This window comes from Echinops telfairi, unplaced genomic scaffold (genome assembly GCF_000313985.2).
Source record: "Echinops telfairi isolate 266 unplaced genomic scaffold, ASM31398v2 ScPeMD7_7475;HRSCAF=8513, whole genome shotgun sequence".
In the NCBI taxonomy this organism is placed as follows: Eukaryota; Metazoa; Chordata; class Mammalia; order Afrosoricida; family Tenrecidae; genus Echinops; species Echinops telfairi.
Genome location: NW_022111379.1, coordinates 21,858,938 through 21,876,253, shown reverse-complemented (window position 1 = coordinate 21,876,253; position 17,316 = coordinate 21,858,938). Strand labels below are relative to the sequence as shown.

At 40.1% G+C, this 17,316-nt stretch overlaps 1 protein-coding gene across 29 annotated transcripts in view; it reads left to right on the top strand.

Moving 5' to 3' along the window:
- NRXN1 (neurexin 1) overlaps positions 1 to 17,316 on the top strand; it is a 1,284,195-nt gene that overhangs the window by 1,218,531 nt on the left and 48,348 nt on the right. Inside the window, exon 1 of one of the 29 annotated variants that reach the window (XM_030884353.2) lies at positions 5,377 to 5,519. The exons of 27 other annotated variants lie outside the window; for them this stretch is intronic. In XM_030884353.2, coding sequence (XP_030740213.1) covers positions 5,487 to 5,519 — 33 coding nt within the window. In that variant the 5' untranslated portion in view covers positions 5,377 to 5,486. Of the gene's footprint in view, positions 1 to 5,376; positions 5,520 to 5,547; positions 5,724 to 17,316 lie in introns of those variants that run through there. One more of the 29 variants, XM_045285745.1, reaches the window with a different exon arrangement.

Here is a 17,316-nt window from a genome sequence, read left to right as displayed (position 1 = left end):
TTCCTGCCGTCGCTTGTCTTCTGAAGGGGGGAAAGAGAAGCTCTCCATTTCTGTCTCTCAGAAACCTGTGGAGAAGCTTTTCTGAAGAAGAAATCTGAGTTTGAGACTCTCAGAGGATGGAGATTAATATATGTATATGAATAAGCTGAGACACTCATTAGCAACACAAATTTTGAGATCTAAGACAGGGAACCAAATCTCTATGGTCAGGCCCAGTTATCTGCATAGTTAACAAGCTTCTTCATTGCTTCTTATGCCTATTAAAGAGCTCGGCGGCTAAGCTTTTTAAAACTAACCCAAGGATTAACAGTTCAGTCATTCTGCCATCGAAAGATATGATCATCTCTTTCTGAAAAGATTTACAGCCTTGAAAACTCCTTGAGGTCCTGTATAACATTTGGAAACTGGAAAACTCACTCCCACTGAGTCTTACAGTGACCCCTATAGGACATGGTAGAACTGACTCAGTGGATTTCTCAGGCTCTCAATCTTTATCTGAGCAGAAAGTCTAATCTTTGCCCCACAGAGCAGCCGCTGAGCTCAAACTCCTGACCTTGCTGTATGCAGCCCAACTCATAACCCACCAGGCCACCAAATCTGTCCTGTATGGTTGCTATAGATTGTGAGTGACTGGACGGGAACAAGTTTTGTTTCTTTTGTGTTGTTGTTGTTGCTGTTGGGTTTTTTTTGTTTAATGCTTGAGTATACTTCTTATTAAATTATTATAAAACAGAATAAAACTGTATCTTAAAAATGTATAAGTGGTTATGATATTGAAGCAACATTTGATAGGTTGGCAAAACCTTCATGAATGAAAATGTTGTTTTACCACTGAGGGTCAATTTCTCTATATTTAACAGGAATATAGTAACTTTATGCCACACGTGATTTCTGATCCTAATCTCATGTTATTGAAAGAGCTCATGAAGCAACAACATAATCTTGAAGTTGTAAAACTCTACGATTCTATGAGAATTGCGGCACACACGCCAGAGGATGTGGTTATAACTGTAGCTATTACTGTGACCTCCCTCTTCATGGTCCTCTCTCTGCCACCCTTACTTACGCTCACTCACTATTGCCTCTGAGCTGTCTTCCTGCCTTAGTTCCCTGTCAAAAGGAGCCCAATCGCTGGAACCTTCTCCAGTGTCCATGGCAGGTGACTTCCAGTCTGAGCCCTCCAAGGGTCAGAAGCTTGGCAGAGGGGCAGTTGGCATGGCAGGTGCCACAGGACTGAAAGTGCCTGAAGCCGGTCCTGAGTACTCCGTTCCCAGAAATATTACCTGTGGATAGAAAGACTGCGGGCAGGCCTCAGGACAGTAATTGCCACTGCAGTCCTTATGGGGCAAACAATGAGGGCTCTGCCTCCACTGTGAGATGAGGTGGAAGATTCTTAGCGAGGCTTTGTTCGCTTTCTGGTTTATGCACTGACATCATGGACTACGAGGTCCAGAAATAGCCAAAGAACTGTCGCTTAAAGGATGCAAAACCACCCCTTCTGGGCATATTCTCTCAAGTAGAGCTCTTAGCATCTCTGTAAATACTTCGGTAAATATTCTGGCAACTTCTTTAAGAATCCATTATCATGAACCTAAACTCTCCCACACCTTTTCATTACCTTTTCATTCAGTATGCCTCAATGACCAGACACCTTCGTTTAAAGTTTTTAAAGACTATGAAGACTGGATTACTTGACAACCAGCAGCATTTAACAAAATTAATCCTAATCTCTTTTTTACCCAACTTTTTCTTCCTTACTCTCAAAGCCTTGCTCCTTGCTCCTTCCTCCTTCATCTTCTCTTTCACTTCCTAAATGTGCGGCGTCCCCAGGACTGATCCTCAGTCAGTTTCTGTTCTCCATTTGAGTTTACTTCTCTGTCATGTTACCTCCCAGAACAGTACATAAGGTTTAAAACCAGAACTCTCTGTATAAAATCGAAGGACTCAATATTAAGAGCATGGTTTTTCAACCTCGGCACTTGACAATATAGGCCCCCAAATTCATTGGTATGAACAGTTGTCCTTTGCACTGTAAGATGCTTAGCTATGACAATCAAAACTTTCTGGACCCTGACAAATGTCCTTCTGGATGGGGCATCAGAGTTGCCAAGAGCAGATGTCCCAAATACCATTAGTGGATTGCTAAGAAGAACAGACATTTAGGTTTTCAAAATTCTGCAGCCTGAAAGTCTAAATTAGGATCTAGGTTTTGTATAGCCCTTCTTTATTGGTAGCCCAGGTGTTTCCTCCCTGGTAACCATCCGTAACTTGTAGAGAATCTTCAAATGATATATGTGTGTGCTTGCATGTAGTCTATTTTTTAAGCAGCTTAGAAGTAATTAGGTTTACTATATGAGCTCTCCTGGTATAGTGTCATTAACATAGCAAAAGAAAAACTATGCCCAAACGGATTACATCCAAAAGTGTAAATGTAAAAAAGTAAACACCAATCATAGTGAAATGTATTTTAATCCAAAGCAAGGGGCAAAATCACCTTCCAATCACTAACTTAGAGTAATTTTGTGGAAAAATCCACACCAAAAATCAGTAATGAAAATAATAAGCCCTTATTTTAATTTGGTCAATTCTTTTTTTGTTTCTTCTCAAAGTTTATGTTATTCACGTTGGAGAACTGCATCCCCTCCTCCTGCCAAAATATAAAATAAAAACAACAGAATCTATAAGTCATATCTTGGTTTGGGCTTGAGATAAGCTTATGCTAGGTAAAAAGAGACAGAGGGCAGTGGATTTTCTTTTGTCTTTAGCCTTACATTATTTTTGCTTCCTAAGAAGCAGTGAACTAGATACTAAATTGCATTTCAGGTTTAGCCCTGCCAGGTCTTGCTAATTGCATCCACTAGAGAAAGGCCAGGCAAGGATCCTTTGCCGGAGTTCAGCTAATTGGTTACAATTGCTTCCCGGCCCTACACATTTCTCCTTCTAAGAATGAGGAATCATTTAGATGAACTCTCCACTCTCAATTGCAAAGCTTTTAGTCGATGTAAGGTAGTGCTATGGTTTGCTTTCAGGGATAAAGAAACTAGAAAAATATATTCTGGCAATGGAGAAAAGCCAAAGCTACCACCAAAAGATGTTCCTAAGCTTTAAGTCGATGTTTGGGGTCCAGCTCTTCTGCGGAAACAGGAAGAACCCGAGCCCAGCATCTCTGTTCTTGGCTCGGCCACCCCGGTAGTATTGCAAACAAAAACAGGCCATGTTGCCTTCCATCTACTCAGTACTTCTCCTGAAAACACCCACCAGCCATGTTCTTCTAAAGAACCTGGATGCCACCATTCAGTTAAAGTTTAAATTAGAAAAGTAATACGCAGAACTGATTAAAATTAAGCACCACAGTGTCTGTGTCATTCCCACCTTTGAACTCACCATCCCTTTCAGAGTTAGCCACGGTGAGCAGTTGTTCTTAGGATCTTGCAGGGTTTCTCTCCACTTGCCATCAAATATTCATGTTTTTATGGTTAGCAGATGTAGTCGAGCTTTGAAACAATTTAAATTTTGTACCTTTATTTTTTAATGGCAACGCATGTTAGAGACCTCTTCATCTAATCACGTATGAATTTATCATATTACAATTTAGGCTTGCAAAATATTTCACCTGTAAGACTGTACCATTAATTTACATGATTGGCTAATTATTGATGAGCAATATAGCGGTGTCTAGGTTTTTTTAGTATTACAATGCTATAATAAATAGGGATGGCATGGGTAGGTGGTTTTATTTTTTATGAGAGTGCTCTGAATCTTAATCTTCTATTTTAAAAGAATAAAGCTTGGTGTTGAGGGTTGTTATTTTTAATGAACAAGATATTGTTATTTTTAAATAAATAGGCTAGATGAATGAGGACAAAATAATTTTTAGAAGCGTATGAGAACTTCCTCAAAATTACTGATTTTCATTACTAATTAAAGAGAAAAAATAAATTAGCAAAAGGGAAAACAATGGTAAAAGTCAATCTTTTAGGAATTTCTTTTTAAAAATAGTTGTCAAGTCAAAATGAGCTTTAGAATTTATACATTATGAAATTCAGCACCAAATTATATATAATGACACACACATTAGTCTAATCTCAGATTAATTTTCCCTCTCAGGACTGGGTGACCCCAAAAGAAATTAGAATTAATCCTTAATAATTTATATAGTGCGTGCCACTGGAGTGCCAAAAAACAATGAAAAGAAGTGCCCCAAGGTACTTTGCTGTTGTAAAGGTAATTTCCCAAGGTAGAGTGTGTTTAGCTGGTAAACAATTTAAATTTCATACTTTGGTTGGTTCAACAACAGTACGTCTTAGAGAATGAAATATTTATTTGAATACCTCATTCTGTCTTTTTTCACTTGTCATCATAGTATCATGTGAAACACACCTTGATCTCATTACTCACAACTTGCCCCGTTACACTGAGGCCATCATCTCCGATTCCTTGAAGAACTGTGCAGGACCTGCTGTGACAGTACCTCAATGGAAGCAGATGGAGTGGGGATAGATTTCCATCTGGTATTCCAGATGTGCGGTGTCTGCTTCTCAAGAAGGACTGTAGCATTCCGAGGCCAGAGAAAAACGGTGACACATTTGTTCTGCAGGCTTCAGAAGACAGGATCCTTTGAGAGTGTGAGTGTGTGTGTGTGTGTGATTTTTATTGATAAAGAGAATGCTGTATTTATTGGGATTTCAATTGTCTTTAAAGAGGAACGGTTCTAATTGGCAAAAGAGCATATAATGTATTTCTTAATGTGGTATAATTGCCTTTAAAAAACCATCTCATAAAAATGCTTATTATAAACGTGGCATTCAAAAAAATATAACATTCATTAGCTTGGAGATAAAATTATAATTACAATGAAAGCTTTGAGGCGATTCTGTTCAGAGGGTTACATGCTAATTGCACAGTTTAAGACTTCTAATTTAATATGAGGAGAAAACACGGTAATCATCGGAGGGGAAGCACACACGAGTTTAAGGGCTGGAGGTATTAAAAAAAGTAGTTTCTGTCTGTTCGGCGACCACAATGGATTAGAAAGAAATGGAGTGAATGAGAAAAAGCATTTATTTCGCACAGGGGTGAGAGTAAGGTCCATTCCTCTATAGTCTATATATACAATCCCAGCCAGGAAGCGCATTCCAGACAGGGACCGCCTAGACTTTTTGAGCTGGGCGCGGGCTGGGCTGTGTACCAACAGCCTGGTCAACTGCAGGCGGAACTGCAGCATCCCTCCCTGCAGTAGCGCGGCAGCCATTGGCTCCCCAGTGACACGTGACTGATAGAGCCTTTTCTGTGTCTTTTCTCGCCCATCTGTGTGCAGGGCACTGATAGGCCAGGCTGATGCGCAGACAATTTATCATCTTGATCTCCCACTGAGTCAGGGAGCTCTCCTGTCACCAGTATTGATTTCAGAGGATGGACTAAATTTCCTAGGATTTCCATTAAGAACTAAGAAAAAAGCTCTAAGCACGCAGGGTAGCCAGACAGACATGGATATGAGATGGCACTGTGAAAACTCGCAGGTAGCTTCTTCTATCACAGCCGGTGCTGAGCACAGCTTAGATCTGCAGCATGCAGGCTTTAAGATACCAGGCGCCTAAGAACAGTAATAATGAAAATAAGAATAAACTCATTTGGATCAGCTAATTTTAAGATAGATATTAAAATACTGTTTCCTTGGAGATTGCATGTCAAATGTATGCACGCTCTGTGTGAAATGTAACAAGGTATTTTTTTCCTTTTTAATTGAAAATGTCCTTTAACCCTGAGCATGATTGTTTGTAGTTTTGTTTGCTGCTTTGGTGAGCTTCAGAGCTTTCTCAGCATGCTTGTGGCAGAAAAAAACCAAAAATGTTGTGTGTGTGTGTATTAAGTTGGTTCGAGGAAAAGCATGAATAAAACCTGCTTTCAATACTTGCCAGTCTGCTTTAATTTTTGCTACGGCTTGGTGATAATTTTGCCTAAATATGTTTAAATTCTAATCATGCATGCTTTGCGGTAGAGTGGGATTTTCATTGGGAATTTGTAAAGGTGGACTGTCTGAATTGCATGCATGCTCTGTACAACGGAAAATGTATTAGCGTGTGATGACTAAACCTGATTAGCTGATGGAAGAATTTCATGATGATAAGTTTTAAGTCATGTTTGTGTGTACTAATTAATTATGCTCACTTGAAAAGAAATGCATGTCTGGGATATATATTTTTATAGTTTCTATATGTTGATGTTTTTGAAAGTGGGTTAACTTGCTTATTTAAAGAGAGATAGCAGATTTAAGTGTAAAAAAATGCAGCCCAGGGGAGAGAATGAAAATACATCTTTTGGTTTTCACCTCACCTAGGAGAGGAGTCTGTAAAATGCTGATTGCGTATACAAGAAAGAGTGTGCACTTTCATGTGTTTGTGAATTCCTGTGGGGATAAGGGGTGAGCTACCCCTTGTGAAGAGCCAAAAAGGCCTTGGTAGGCTAACATTTCCCAGGCCCAAGGGAATTGGAGTAAACAGAGGCAAAATGTGGCCATATGGGACTGGCATGCTGGGCAGTGAGTGGAAACAATAGGCGGGGGCTGAGCAGATGGAGAACTGGGGGGAGAATGAATTAGAGAAGTGGGCAGAGGAGGGAGCTTAGTAGTGAAGGAAGCCTGGCCTCTCCTTCCTAAGAAACTTCTGGCTGCCTCTCCCTGAAATTACAAGACAGGATGTCCTGGGTAGGGTGACAAGAACTTGTCGCTTCATTTGGTAGCCCTGTGACTAGAATCTGGTTTCCTGGAGTCTCCATGGTGTGTTGCCTATGGGTTGTTGTTTGTAACCTTCTTCTCTTTGCCATGTTGGAGGAAATGTATGAGCGAAATTAAATTTAGGCCACTGTAATATTTAAGTTGGTGGTGTCTACACTTGTGGTTTATCAGACCTCAGATGATTCAAATCTCTGTTGGGTTTACTGACATTTTTCATAGGTAATCTTTCCATTCTGAAAATATTAAGAATTCAGTTCTGACTAATAGGCTTCTGGCTTTTTACCCTTTTCCACTTCTGGCTTTTAAATAAATGTTCATTTCTAAAATAACTTTTGAATGCTTTAAGTAGTTGTTGATTTTATAAACGAGCCTGGGAGCTTAACCAATGCTCCCTTCAAACTCTGCCGTGAACTTAAACTCTTCAGCACATCCCATGTAGCCCCCTGCCTCCCAAGAACGCAGAGAAGCGAGCAAAAGCTTGGTTCAGAAATGTCATGGGACTTAGGAAAGTCCACGTGCTTCTGAACTCACTGATGCTCACGATTCTTTGAAGGCTCCAGGTGAACCCAGACACAATTTCAAGTCCTAAGTTCAACTTCATTTGGCCCAAGTCATGTTGCCAAGGTATACCAATAAAACAGTGTTAGGAAAATGCAAAATGAGCGTCTTTAGTTGTGGTGGCAGCTGACAGTTCATTTGGTGGTGGTCCCTGGTTATGTGGCCCGGTCTGCAAAAGAACTTTTCCCAGGTGAAATGCCTCTTTTTGACTCACCCGTTCAGACCTAGTCTTGCAAGGCATTGTGCCTAGACAAGAGGATGAGAGCCTTTACCTTTGGTACCTCGAAGTAAATTCAAGACAATTTATTCAGATCATGAATATTAATTTCTCAGCATGAAAGCATTATATATTTGTAAAATCTCCTTCCCTCCACCCTCTTTCCTTAAATATTAATAGATTCCACTCAGCAACAAGGTGCTCTTCTAGAAAACCCTTCCAAAATTGTAGAAAGTCTACAGACCTTTGACTAGATACTTATATTTTGAAAAGTCAACATATTCATTAAGCAAGATGGCCCAATGATAAAGAGTACATTTTTTTTTTCATTGGCTTTGCACAATCCATGAAGCCTGATAAGCTAAAAGCCTTCTGGGCAAAATGGAATGATATTACAAGAGCCTCTAAAGTGGTATTAAATGTCTGGTTGTAAAGCATTTCGGCTCAACTAGCAAGCAGATTTCTTACCAAGATATTCACTAGGGATATGCTTACATATTTGCAAAATAATTAGTGAAGTAGCATTGCATATAAAAGACGCTTTGGGTAGTTATGATGAAATGTTACTGCCTGTTCACCTTCCATATGCTCCTTTAATTTATGAAGTGTGCTCATCCCACAGCATCTGGGTGCATTTTAAGCTGCAAGTGCAATCAGTTAACCCTATCATGGATGCAGTAGGCAGAATGCTGGGTGATGAGAAAACCCCTCTTAGCTTATACTTTGTGGTTTTCAAATGGGGAGTGGGGGGGGGGGGCAACATGTGACTAATACATCTGTAGTGAAAAGATTCTGGACTTTGAACTATGAATTTTTCAAGAACAGAGCTTTCGCCCTGTCAAGAAAACGACTCATTTGGAACAAGATTTGGCCTTGTCAAAATTAATGCAGTTTATTCCAGAGTTTTGATTACTAGCAAAATCCATAGATAAACCGTAGTAGGATGTGTTTGATTATACTTCGACGGGGGGTATTTTTTATAGCCAGTCTTCCCTTTTCTGCTTCCAATTTCCCCTACTACCAAAGCTAAATAAAAACCATCAAAATCACACAAACTTGTTGTGTCAGTTCCATCCAACTCAGTGTACAACTGTACCCTAGGGTTTCCCTGGCTGTAAATCTTTACAGAGGAAGGCAACTGACATCTTTCTCCTGCAGAGTAGCTGGTGGGTGAAACACCATCCTATTGGGTAGGAACTGAGTGTTTCCCCACGGTGCCAGCAGGCCTCCCACACACACACCAGTCTTATTGGTTTTCCGCTGCCTTACCTGATTATAGACTCAAAAACCTGTAGATGGAAAAATATTTCATGGGTAAAGCAGCGGGGTAGTGGGATGGAGAACCTCTTAATCCAACTGCTGCTTCACATTTTTCAAAATGGAAAACTCTACTAGGGCAACAAGACAAAATGATTCCCAACCATCCAGTGAATGGATTGTGCTTATACTGAAAAATATTTATTGTATACACAAAAGTATAGATTATTTCTATAACATGCAATGCAAAAAATAAAGTGTTATCTATGTAAAACGAAGTCAGTCTTTTTGTGTTTAAAACAATACTATTTTATTGTCAGATAAAGATGTATTTTGGGAGCCACTGACTTTGGAGTTGCGTAGGCGCACACGTATCTATAGCCTCTAGGAGTCGGTTCTCAATGCATTCTTTAACGCATAGCCCGCTTTCCACAGCGCGATGTGCGTCTACACTACTGACTCTTCCCAGGGTTTGAAATCATTATTTTTCACGGCAGACTCTGACTTCCCTCAATGAGGACAGCTCCATCTGAGTTCACATCAGGCTTGTAGTGGGACGACTGTGTTTTCAGAGTTGAATTTAGTGTGTGTGTGAATGCATGTGTCTATATCAAAGCCTGCTAAGGATGTAGCCACTCAGTGGAAGAGCAAAAGGAGGCATAAAGTAACGGAAATGTTGAGTTGTTTTCTTCACTTTCAGGAAGCGCCCTTTCTCTTGCTAGGACGTCAACATTTGGATACCTGAGATGTGTTAAAGGCCCATCGAGTGATTGTTATGTACTTGTTCATTAAGGTCTCTTTAACTACATAATGGTTGGTTGAATTATACTAGAACTCTCCTGGCTGCCCTGGGCAATCACATAAAATGAAATGCTCTTGCCTTAAAAGTCCACCTTGAAGAGTCAAGACAAAACACACATAACCTGGAGAAGTGCTGAAGGGTAAACTATTAGATCCTGGAGTACCAATTAATGAACACATTTGCCAGGTCCCGATGTGTTTCACGGAAGCATGGTGAAAGAACAGTTGAGTGCCAGTTAAGTAGAGGCAATCTAGTCAGAACTCTAAACCCCAAATTCAAGGGTATATGCAGCTATGGAGTCAAATCTAAATCATAGCCACTCGTGGTTAAAGGAGGACTTCCCCAGGCTGTAAACCTTTACTGAATCAGATGGGCACTTTTTCTCCTCTGCAGTGGGTAGTGCGCTGAAACCGACCTTTTTGGTCGCTGACCTTTTAGTTTAACCACTGATTCCTCAGGACTCCATCAGAAAATAAAAGTTAGCAGTAAACTTAAATCAGGTGGCCTGCTGTTTCTGTGTACCATCCAGTCTGTTCTAACCCAAAGTTACACTACGTGCAGCACAACCAAACACTGCCTGCACCTTGGTCATCTTCACAGCCATTGCTATTGTTGAGCACATGGTTCCAACTACTGCATCAATCCATCTCCCATTTTTTTCATGGACCCTTTATTTTACAATGATGTCTGCCCTTCATCAGAGATGGTCCCTCCTGATAATGAGACAGTCTTTCCATCCTTGCTGCTAAGGGGCTTTTTCACTTTATTTCTCCTGAGAGAGATTTGTGTATTCTTCTGGCAGTACATATTCAATATTCTTTACCAGCTCCGTAATTCAAAGGCAGCAACTCTTCCTTAGTCTTCCTTCTTCATTAAGTAGCTTTCTATGCAGATGAGGGCGCTGACACTGCAATGGCTTGTTGGGACAGGTGCATCTTCATCTCTGAAGTGTCATCGTTGCTTTTAATAATGTGTCAGACGTAGATTGACGGCTATTTGGTTTGCCTGATGTAGTACATCATTGACTTTCTTGACCGATGTTCTGTGGACACTGATTAAGGATCAATGTAAAATTAAATCCTTGACAACTTAAATTTTTCAGCATTTCTTGTACTGTTTGATTGTACTGGTCTAGCGTTGAGGACCTATGTTGGAGTGAAATTCTGAAGGCTGTGGTCATGGATCTTCATCTCTAAGCGCTTCGGATCTTCTTCACTTTCAGCAAGGTTGTGTCATCGGCATTTTGAAGTTGTTCATGCGTCTTCCTGCACTGCTGGTGCCCTGTTCTTCTTCATATAGTCCAGCTTCTCCTATTGTTAGGGTCAATATATTGATTGGTGGATAGATAGATGGCTATAGTTGTTGTTTGTTGTTAATTGCTTTGTAGTCAATTCCGACTCAGAGTAGAACTGAACCCCACAGTGTTTTCAAAGTTGTGACCTTTGAAAACTAGAGATGCAGATCTCCAGTCCTTTCTTCCGAGGCACCCGTGGGTGTGTTTGAATCACCAAACTTTTGCCAGTAGTCAAATGTTACATAACCATTTGTGCTACCTAGCTATAATCTGTAATAAAATGTTATTTTCTCTGATCAAAAGAAATGAGGTTTTGATAACATTAACATTTAGCACGGGCCTCCAGAGTAGGACTGAGCGCCCTGGGAGTATATGATTTAAGGTGGCAAGTAACTTTTTCCCAAACTAATCAGGATGATATTTCCTATTTTACATGTTCTCAAATAACCAACTGATTTCTTTGAAGTCAGTGTTAATGCTTTATGGATAATAAAACTAATTCAAAGTATGTTCCACTTTTTAATTTGGAAATGAACTGCACAAGTATTCTATATTCTCCTTTTGATACCATGACTTTGAACTGATTTATGCCCATTTAAACTCCTGCTAAGAATTTGTGTTTTCTCCCCAGATACACAGCATCAAAATCTTCATTTTCACAAGATCCCCCAAAATACCCGGAGAGCTTGTGAAAGTATTCATTCAGATTCAGTATAGCAGGAATGGAAATGCAAATTGTCATCAAGAGTCAAACCAGACTGAACTAGTTCAAGACCTTTATTAACATGAGGCGCTATTGATAAGTATTTTCCTGTAAAAATCAAGGAATTGATTTCTCTTTTAGATGGGAAATGCTGAGTTATTTTTCCAATAGTAACCAGGTACCTTGGGGTAAACAGAATTTTTGCAGATCACTATAGTATAATTTCATACTCAGGCAATATCTTACAGTATGTCTGATTCTCCTTCCTTTCCTGTCCATACTGTGGGTGGGTGTGGGCAGGATGGAAGGGTCTGGCATTGGGTGAAACAATTTTGAATAAATTTGAGTAATTATGTAAATTTCTTGGTATGATATAAGAATCATTATCAATAGTTATCATTTACATGCTATTTATAAATACAGTGAGCAATTGTAGAAAACTTAATGACACATGTTTTAGAACTGAGTGAAGTGATATTTCAGTGTAAATTATAGAACTATTTGTTATTATTGTTATTTTACAAAATCTCAACTAGAGGTTAGTAGCTCGAATCATTGTTTATAGACTTCTGGGCAACAAGTGTTTTCTAGATTTTCGACTTTCTGGTTTTTCACATGATAAAATTTCAACTGCTGTAGATGGTGTAATTTTAAACAAAACATTACTGAAACAATATGATATAAACACTGGCTTTAGCATATGTCTCTCTAGCTAGCAATTACCTGAAAGAAGAATCAGTTTTTTTGCAATACTTAATGAAGAAAGTGATGGAATGAAGTATAAAAATGTTGGTTGTTGTTTGATTTTTTCGAAGCCTACAATTTAAAGATGTTGCCAAAGACATGTTACTCAAACAGAGAGTGTCTTAGGTTTGTAAGTATTCCAAGAAGAGAGAGGTGTACTCTCCTTTTTATTGTTGTGGTAATTGTACTTATTTTCCTTTATCATAAAACATACCAGGCACTTGCCAACTTTCATACAATATGTAAGCTTTTTCAGATCCACATGCCTGTCTTATTTTTTAAATGAAACATTTCAATTTGGAGTCATTTTCTAAAAGTACAAAAGCTACAGACCAACACAGAGGTAGACCTTTCACCCAGCTTCCTCTGGGCTAATATCTTACATGACTCTTGTACATCAGTCAATACTAAGAAACTTACATTAGCCTTATCTTTTGAGAAGCATCTTGTTGCTAGAAATCTTGTGTCAAAGTTACCCGTGTTTACCCATCATCAGACATCGTAGGGAAATATCCCACCTATGATATGACAGAACCCATCACACTGGACTCCTTGGAATTTCCACCCCAAAACAGTCAATGGAATATGTGAGGAGGAAAACAATTTCGAGGGTTAGAGTAGTTATTTAGTTTGGAACTGAAAACAAAAATCCTCAACACTGACTGGACAGATAAACAAGATCACGGTGAATGGGGAAATAAGGGACATTGTTCAAGAATTTCATTTTCATTGGATTCTCAATCAATGCCCGTGGAAGCAGCAGTCATCTTCTTCAAAAGATTTAAAGTGGGTCACATTGAGGACTCAGGTGCACCTGCCCCTGAGCCATGATGTTTTCCATCGCTCCAAAGGCGTGGGAAATCTGGGCAGAGAACAAGGAAAACTGAGGAATCCCTGCCTTTGAAGGGTGGTGCTGGGAGAGGTGATGTCCTGTACTGTGGACAGCCAGGAGAACAGACAAATCTGGAAGGGTTACAGGTAGAATGCTCCTTAGAATTGAGGATGGCAAAATGTCCCATCTCATCCTTTGGGCATGTTATCAGGAGGTCTCTGTCCCTTTTTTGCTGTCCGTCTACATCACTGTGCACCGTGAAGTAGGACGGCAAGAAAGAGGAAGAACTTCAATAAGATGGATTGAAACTGTGGCTCAAATGTTGTAACGCTTGCGAGGATGGCACAGGCTCAGGTAGTGTTTCACTCTGTTGTGGGCAGGGTTGCTGTGACTCCGAACCAACTTGATGGTACCACCCAACCATTTGTACCTGTGTTTCTCCCCATCTTTTAAAATGTTGGCTTTGTACTGGATTTGGTACCCTCCGAATCACGTCTCGCTTAGTAAATAAAACCTTCGAAGGCTTCTTCTTCTCAACTTCAAAATGTCTCAGTGATCCGGTTTATTTTTTTTTTTAATTGTTATTTTCTTTTTAATTTATCTAGTTGTAAAAGCAAAATCTCACTGCCATCTGGATTCTGATTCAGAGCAACCTGTAGGAAAGGGGAGAACAGCCCCTGTGGTTTGCAAGATGTTTTCCTTGACTGGATTTAGGTGAAGCCATTGTTCTAGAGACAGTCTGCACTGCTATTTTGATGAAGATCAGCGTCTTAATTCCCTGGTGCTTAACATCCTTCTTTATAAAGTGAATTCACCACTCTAAGGTTTCAAGACCTGTTCAGAGTAAGAACACATAAATGAGTTTCCAATTTCAGAAAGTCCTAAAGATCAGTAGTTTTAGAAACACCGACTGGGTTTCATTTTGTTGGTTGTCTTACCAGAATGTTGAGATAAATTTGCAGCTGAGATTTTCCTGTGGAATATTTTTCATTTCCCACTTATTGGGTGAGGAATTCAGCCATGGCTAGCATTCGTTAGATGGAAAGCATCTTTCCCATTTCCATAATGAAGAACGAACGCTGAGACTCATTTGCATGATGCGGGCAAGCCTGGTAGATTTCAGAGGCTTGGAGATCTGAAATCCAGGAAACACAGGTAGGAAATGCAATACAAGAAATGGCATCTTTTCCTTCAGCGTAGTCTGGACAAATGTGGCAAACTGTTGCTGTGGCTGCAATCAGATTCTGCGAAAACAAAGGCACTGGGCCCACACTGCCAATCTTTTCTTGTGTTCCCAAAGCTCCACCTTTGCTAAAAGACCTGGAAGCTATTTCAGACCTACTTTTCCACAATGGATGCCAAAGAGCTAAATGATTCATTGTATGTGAAAATATTTATCACCGTGTGTCAAGAAACACGGATTCCCCCTCTCGTGTTCCTAATAAGAACCCTGTGGTGTAAAATCACGGACTGAATCAACTTAGTCATTACCCAAGTGAATGCTGTGCCAACCCTGGGTATTTTTAGGCTTACTATCGATACAGGTCTTACAGAGTGCTGCACAGTCTGGATGAGAAGTCCTTCATTCCCAGAACAGTTCCAGTGCTGCTAAGAAACACCAAGCACAGTGACGTCTAATGTTAGGGAACAAAATGTTGGCGTAAGCAAGGCACAACGCAGCCGGAGGAAATTCTCAACACTGATGGCAGTTTATGAAGGAAGAAGAGACCCGACAAATGAGACCCTCAGAGAACAAGGCTATATGAGCATTTTCTATATGTTTATAGAAGACAGTACATCTGTATTGGAAACTAAAGGTTACTTGCGTGAGACAAATTTTTTTCCATGAATGATGATAATTTGTGTATAAAAATGAATCTATTTTTTAGAATCTATAGTAATTGGAAACTTCTAGTACAGAAATATTCTCCGACATAGTAAAATGAAACTAGGATTTAGCCATTTATAATTTCAAGACTTCTTAATGGATATAAATATAGTGTAGGGATTGCATTTTTTTTTCCTATTTGCTATCAGGATCTAAGCAATTATTATTATCCCCCACCAGGATTTACGGGGAGCAATAGTCTAGAACAACCGGCATTCCGGAACACAAATGGAGCTCTCTTGTGTTGACTTTAGGCTGCACATGTTCAGTAATGCACAGTAGAAGTTCTTAACATAATCTTATAAGGATAGAAGTGACTCCCAGAGCACCATGGGCTTGAAACACCTCTTTCAGCATGCTGCAAGTCTCAGGAAGCAGGCGGGACCGGAGGGGAGAAGACGGTGATTATTATGAGATGTGGTGACCACACATTTCTCACTGTAGCCACATGAAATATGGGCCTGTATTAGGTCACATTGACGATGGAACATAAACACAATTGAACAACTTTAGTGTCTTCTTGACTAACCATTTAGTCCATAGCTTACTCTTTTCTTAGGAATAAGTCTGCTCGCTCTTGTAATTGACCACAACTAATGGAATTACAGCTGAGCAAGGTAGGCTTAGGATCAGCAGAAGCTTCATCAGATGAGTGGCCATTCTTTGCCCGATTTAATGGATACCACTTAGCAATTGCCTCTGTTTATTTACCCATGTTTCATTTAAGGACTTCTGGAAGGGAATCCTTCTACCAAAACAATCTCTGTTCTGTGTGTTGAGAAGCTGAGTGGTTGGTGCAGGGAAGGTTTGGCATTGAGCTCCTCACTGCAAGGTTGACAATTCAACCCCAGCAGCTGCTCCATGGGAACATATGAGATTGTCTACTCCCATAAAGATGTACAGCCTTACAAACTCTATGATAGGGTTGCTTCCAGTTGGATTTGACTTGATGGCAGTTGATTGGTTGGCTAAACTCACTGCCATTGAGTCAATTCAGATGCAGTGACTCGATAGGACAGTAGAGCTCTGTGGGTTTCCCAGATGAGAACTCCTTACAGGAGTAGAAAGTCTCATTTTTCCTTCCACAGAGTGGCTGGTGGTTTTGAACTGCTGACCTTCAGGTTAGAAGCCCAATGTGTAACCACTATGCCACCAGGGCTTCTTGAATTGGCTGGTTGCTACTGGATAAATAATGGGTTAAGGGGTTTTTAACATGCTATGGATGCAAAGATTTGCATGTAAAATGAAGCAAATATATGGGGGCTTCAAATGTTTATGAAAACTTTCCATTATCTTTTAACTCCTGTTTTCAATAAACTTCTGAAGCCTCCTCTAATATAATAGAAGAAATCCATGCTGTTTGTGGAGACTAGGCATGGATGCTGAGGGGAGGAGGAGGCAGTTGGTTATCATTTAGAGATTTAGCTACCAAAAATAAAATTAATGCTCTCCATCCAAAGAGTGAATGCCGTCTCCTTCCCATTAAATCACATATCTTAGGAAATATGCTCCCCTTTAGGTGTTTGCTTCAGGCTCACTTTGATTTCAGTCTTATATGTTGCCCTGGAGTGGAACTCAGCACACAGTGATCCCACGTGGCTGAGCAGACCTGCCCCTTAGAATTGTCTGGTGATCACGTGGCCGAGTAGACCAGCCCCTTTGGATTGTTTATGGTGATCACGTGGCTGAGTAGACCTGCCCCTTAGGATTGTCTATGGGAATCATGTGGCAGAGTAGACTTTTCTGTGCTGTGATCCTTAGAGATCTTTGTCCCACGAGCCGCTGGTGCATTCAAACAGCCCATCTTGCAGTTCCCAGTCTAATGTTTCGCTGTTGAACCATCAGCTCGCCTTCTAATGTCATTATGGCAAAAGTTTTGCAGAGGATGGAGGTGGAAGGGCAGAAGTCGTAGAGTGGGATTTAACCTATTCACCTCTACAGCGTCCACTCTAAAACCATTTTCTGTTACAACTCACCTTTGGGAATGTATCTGTTTATAAAGAGAAGAATTATTTGGAAAGGGCATGGGACTTTTTACTATCTTAGCAGCATAGAAATTAGAGACTTAAAAGGCCGATTTGCCCCATTTCTATTGAAATCACACTGAACTTTTTTTCAAAAGGCCTAATCTATTTTTGTTTAAATCGGAATGCGCCGCAGATTCTTATGAGAGCTTGAAACTGCTGATTGTTGTGGTTCCGGATTGTTTTTCTTTTTAGATGCACTTGACAGTTTGCGTTGCTAATTATTGTGTTCTCATTTGTTTAATTCCACACTTCCTGTAGGCT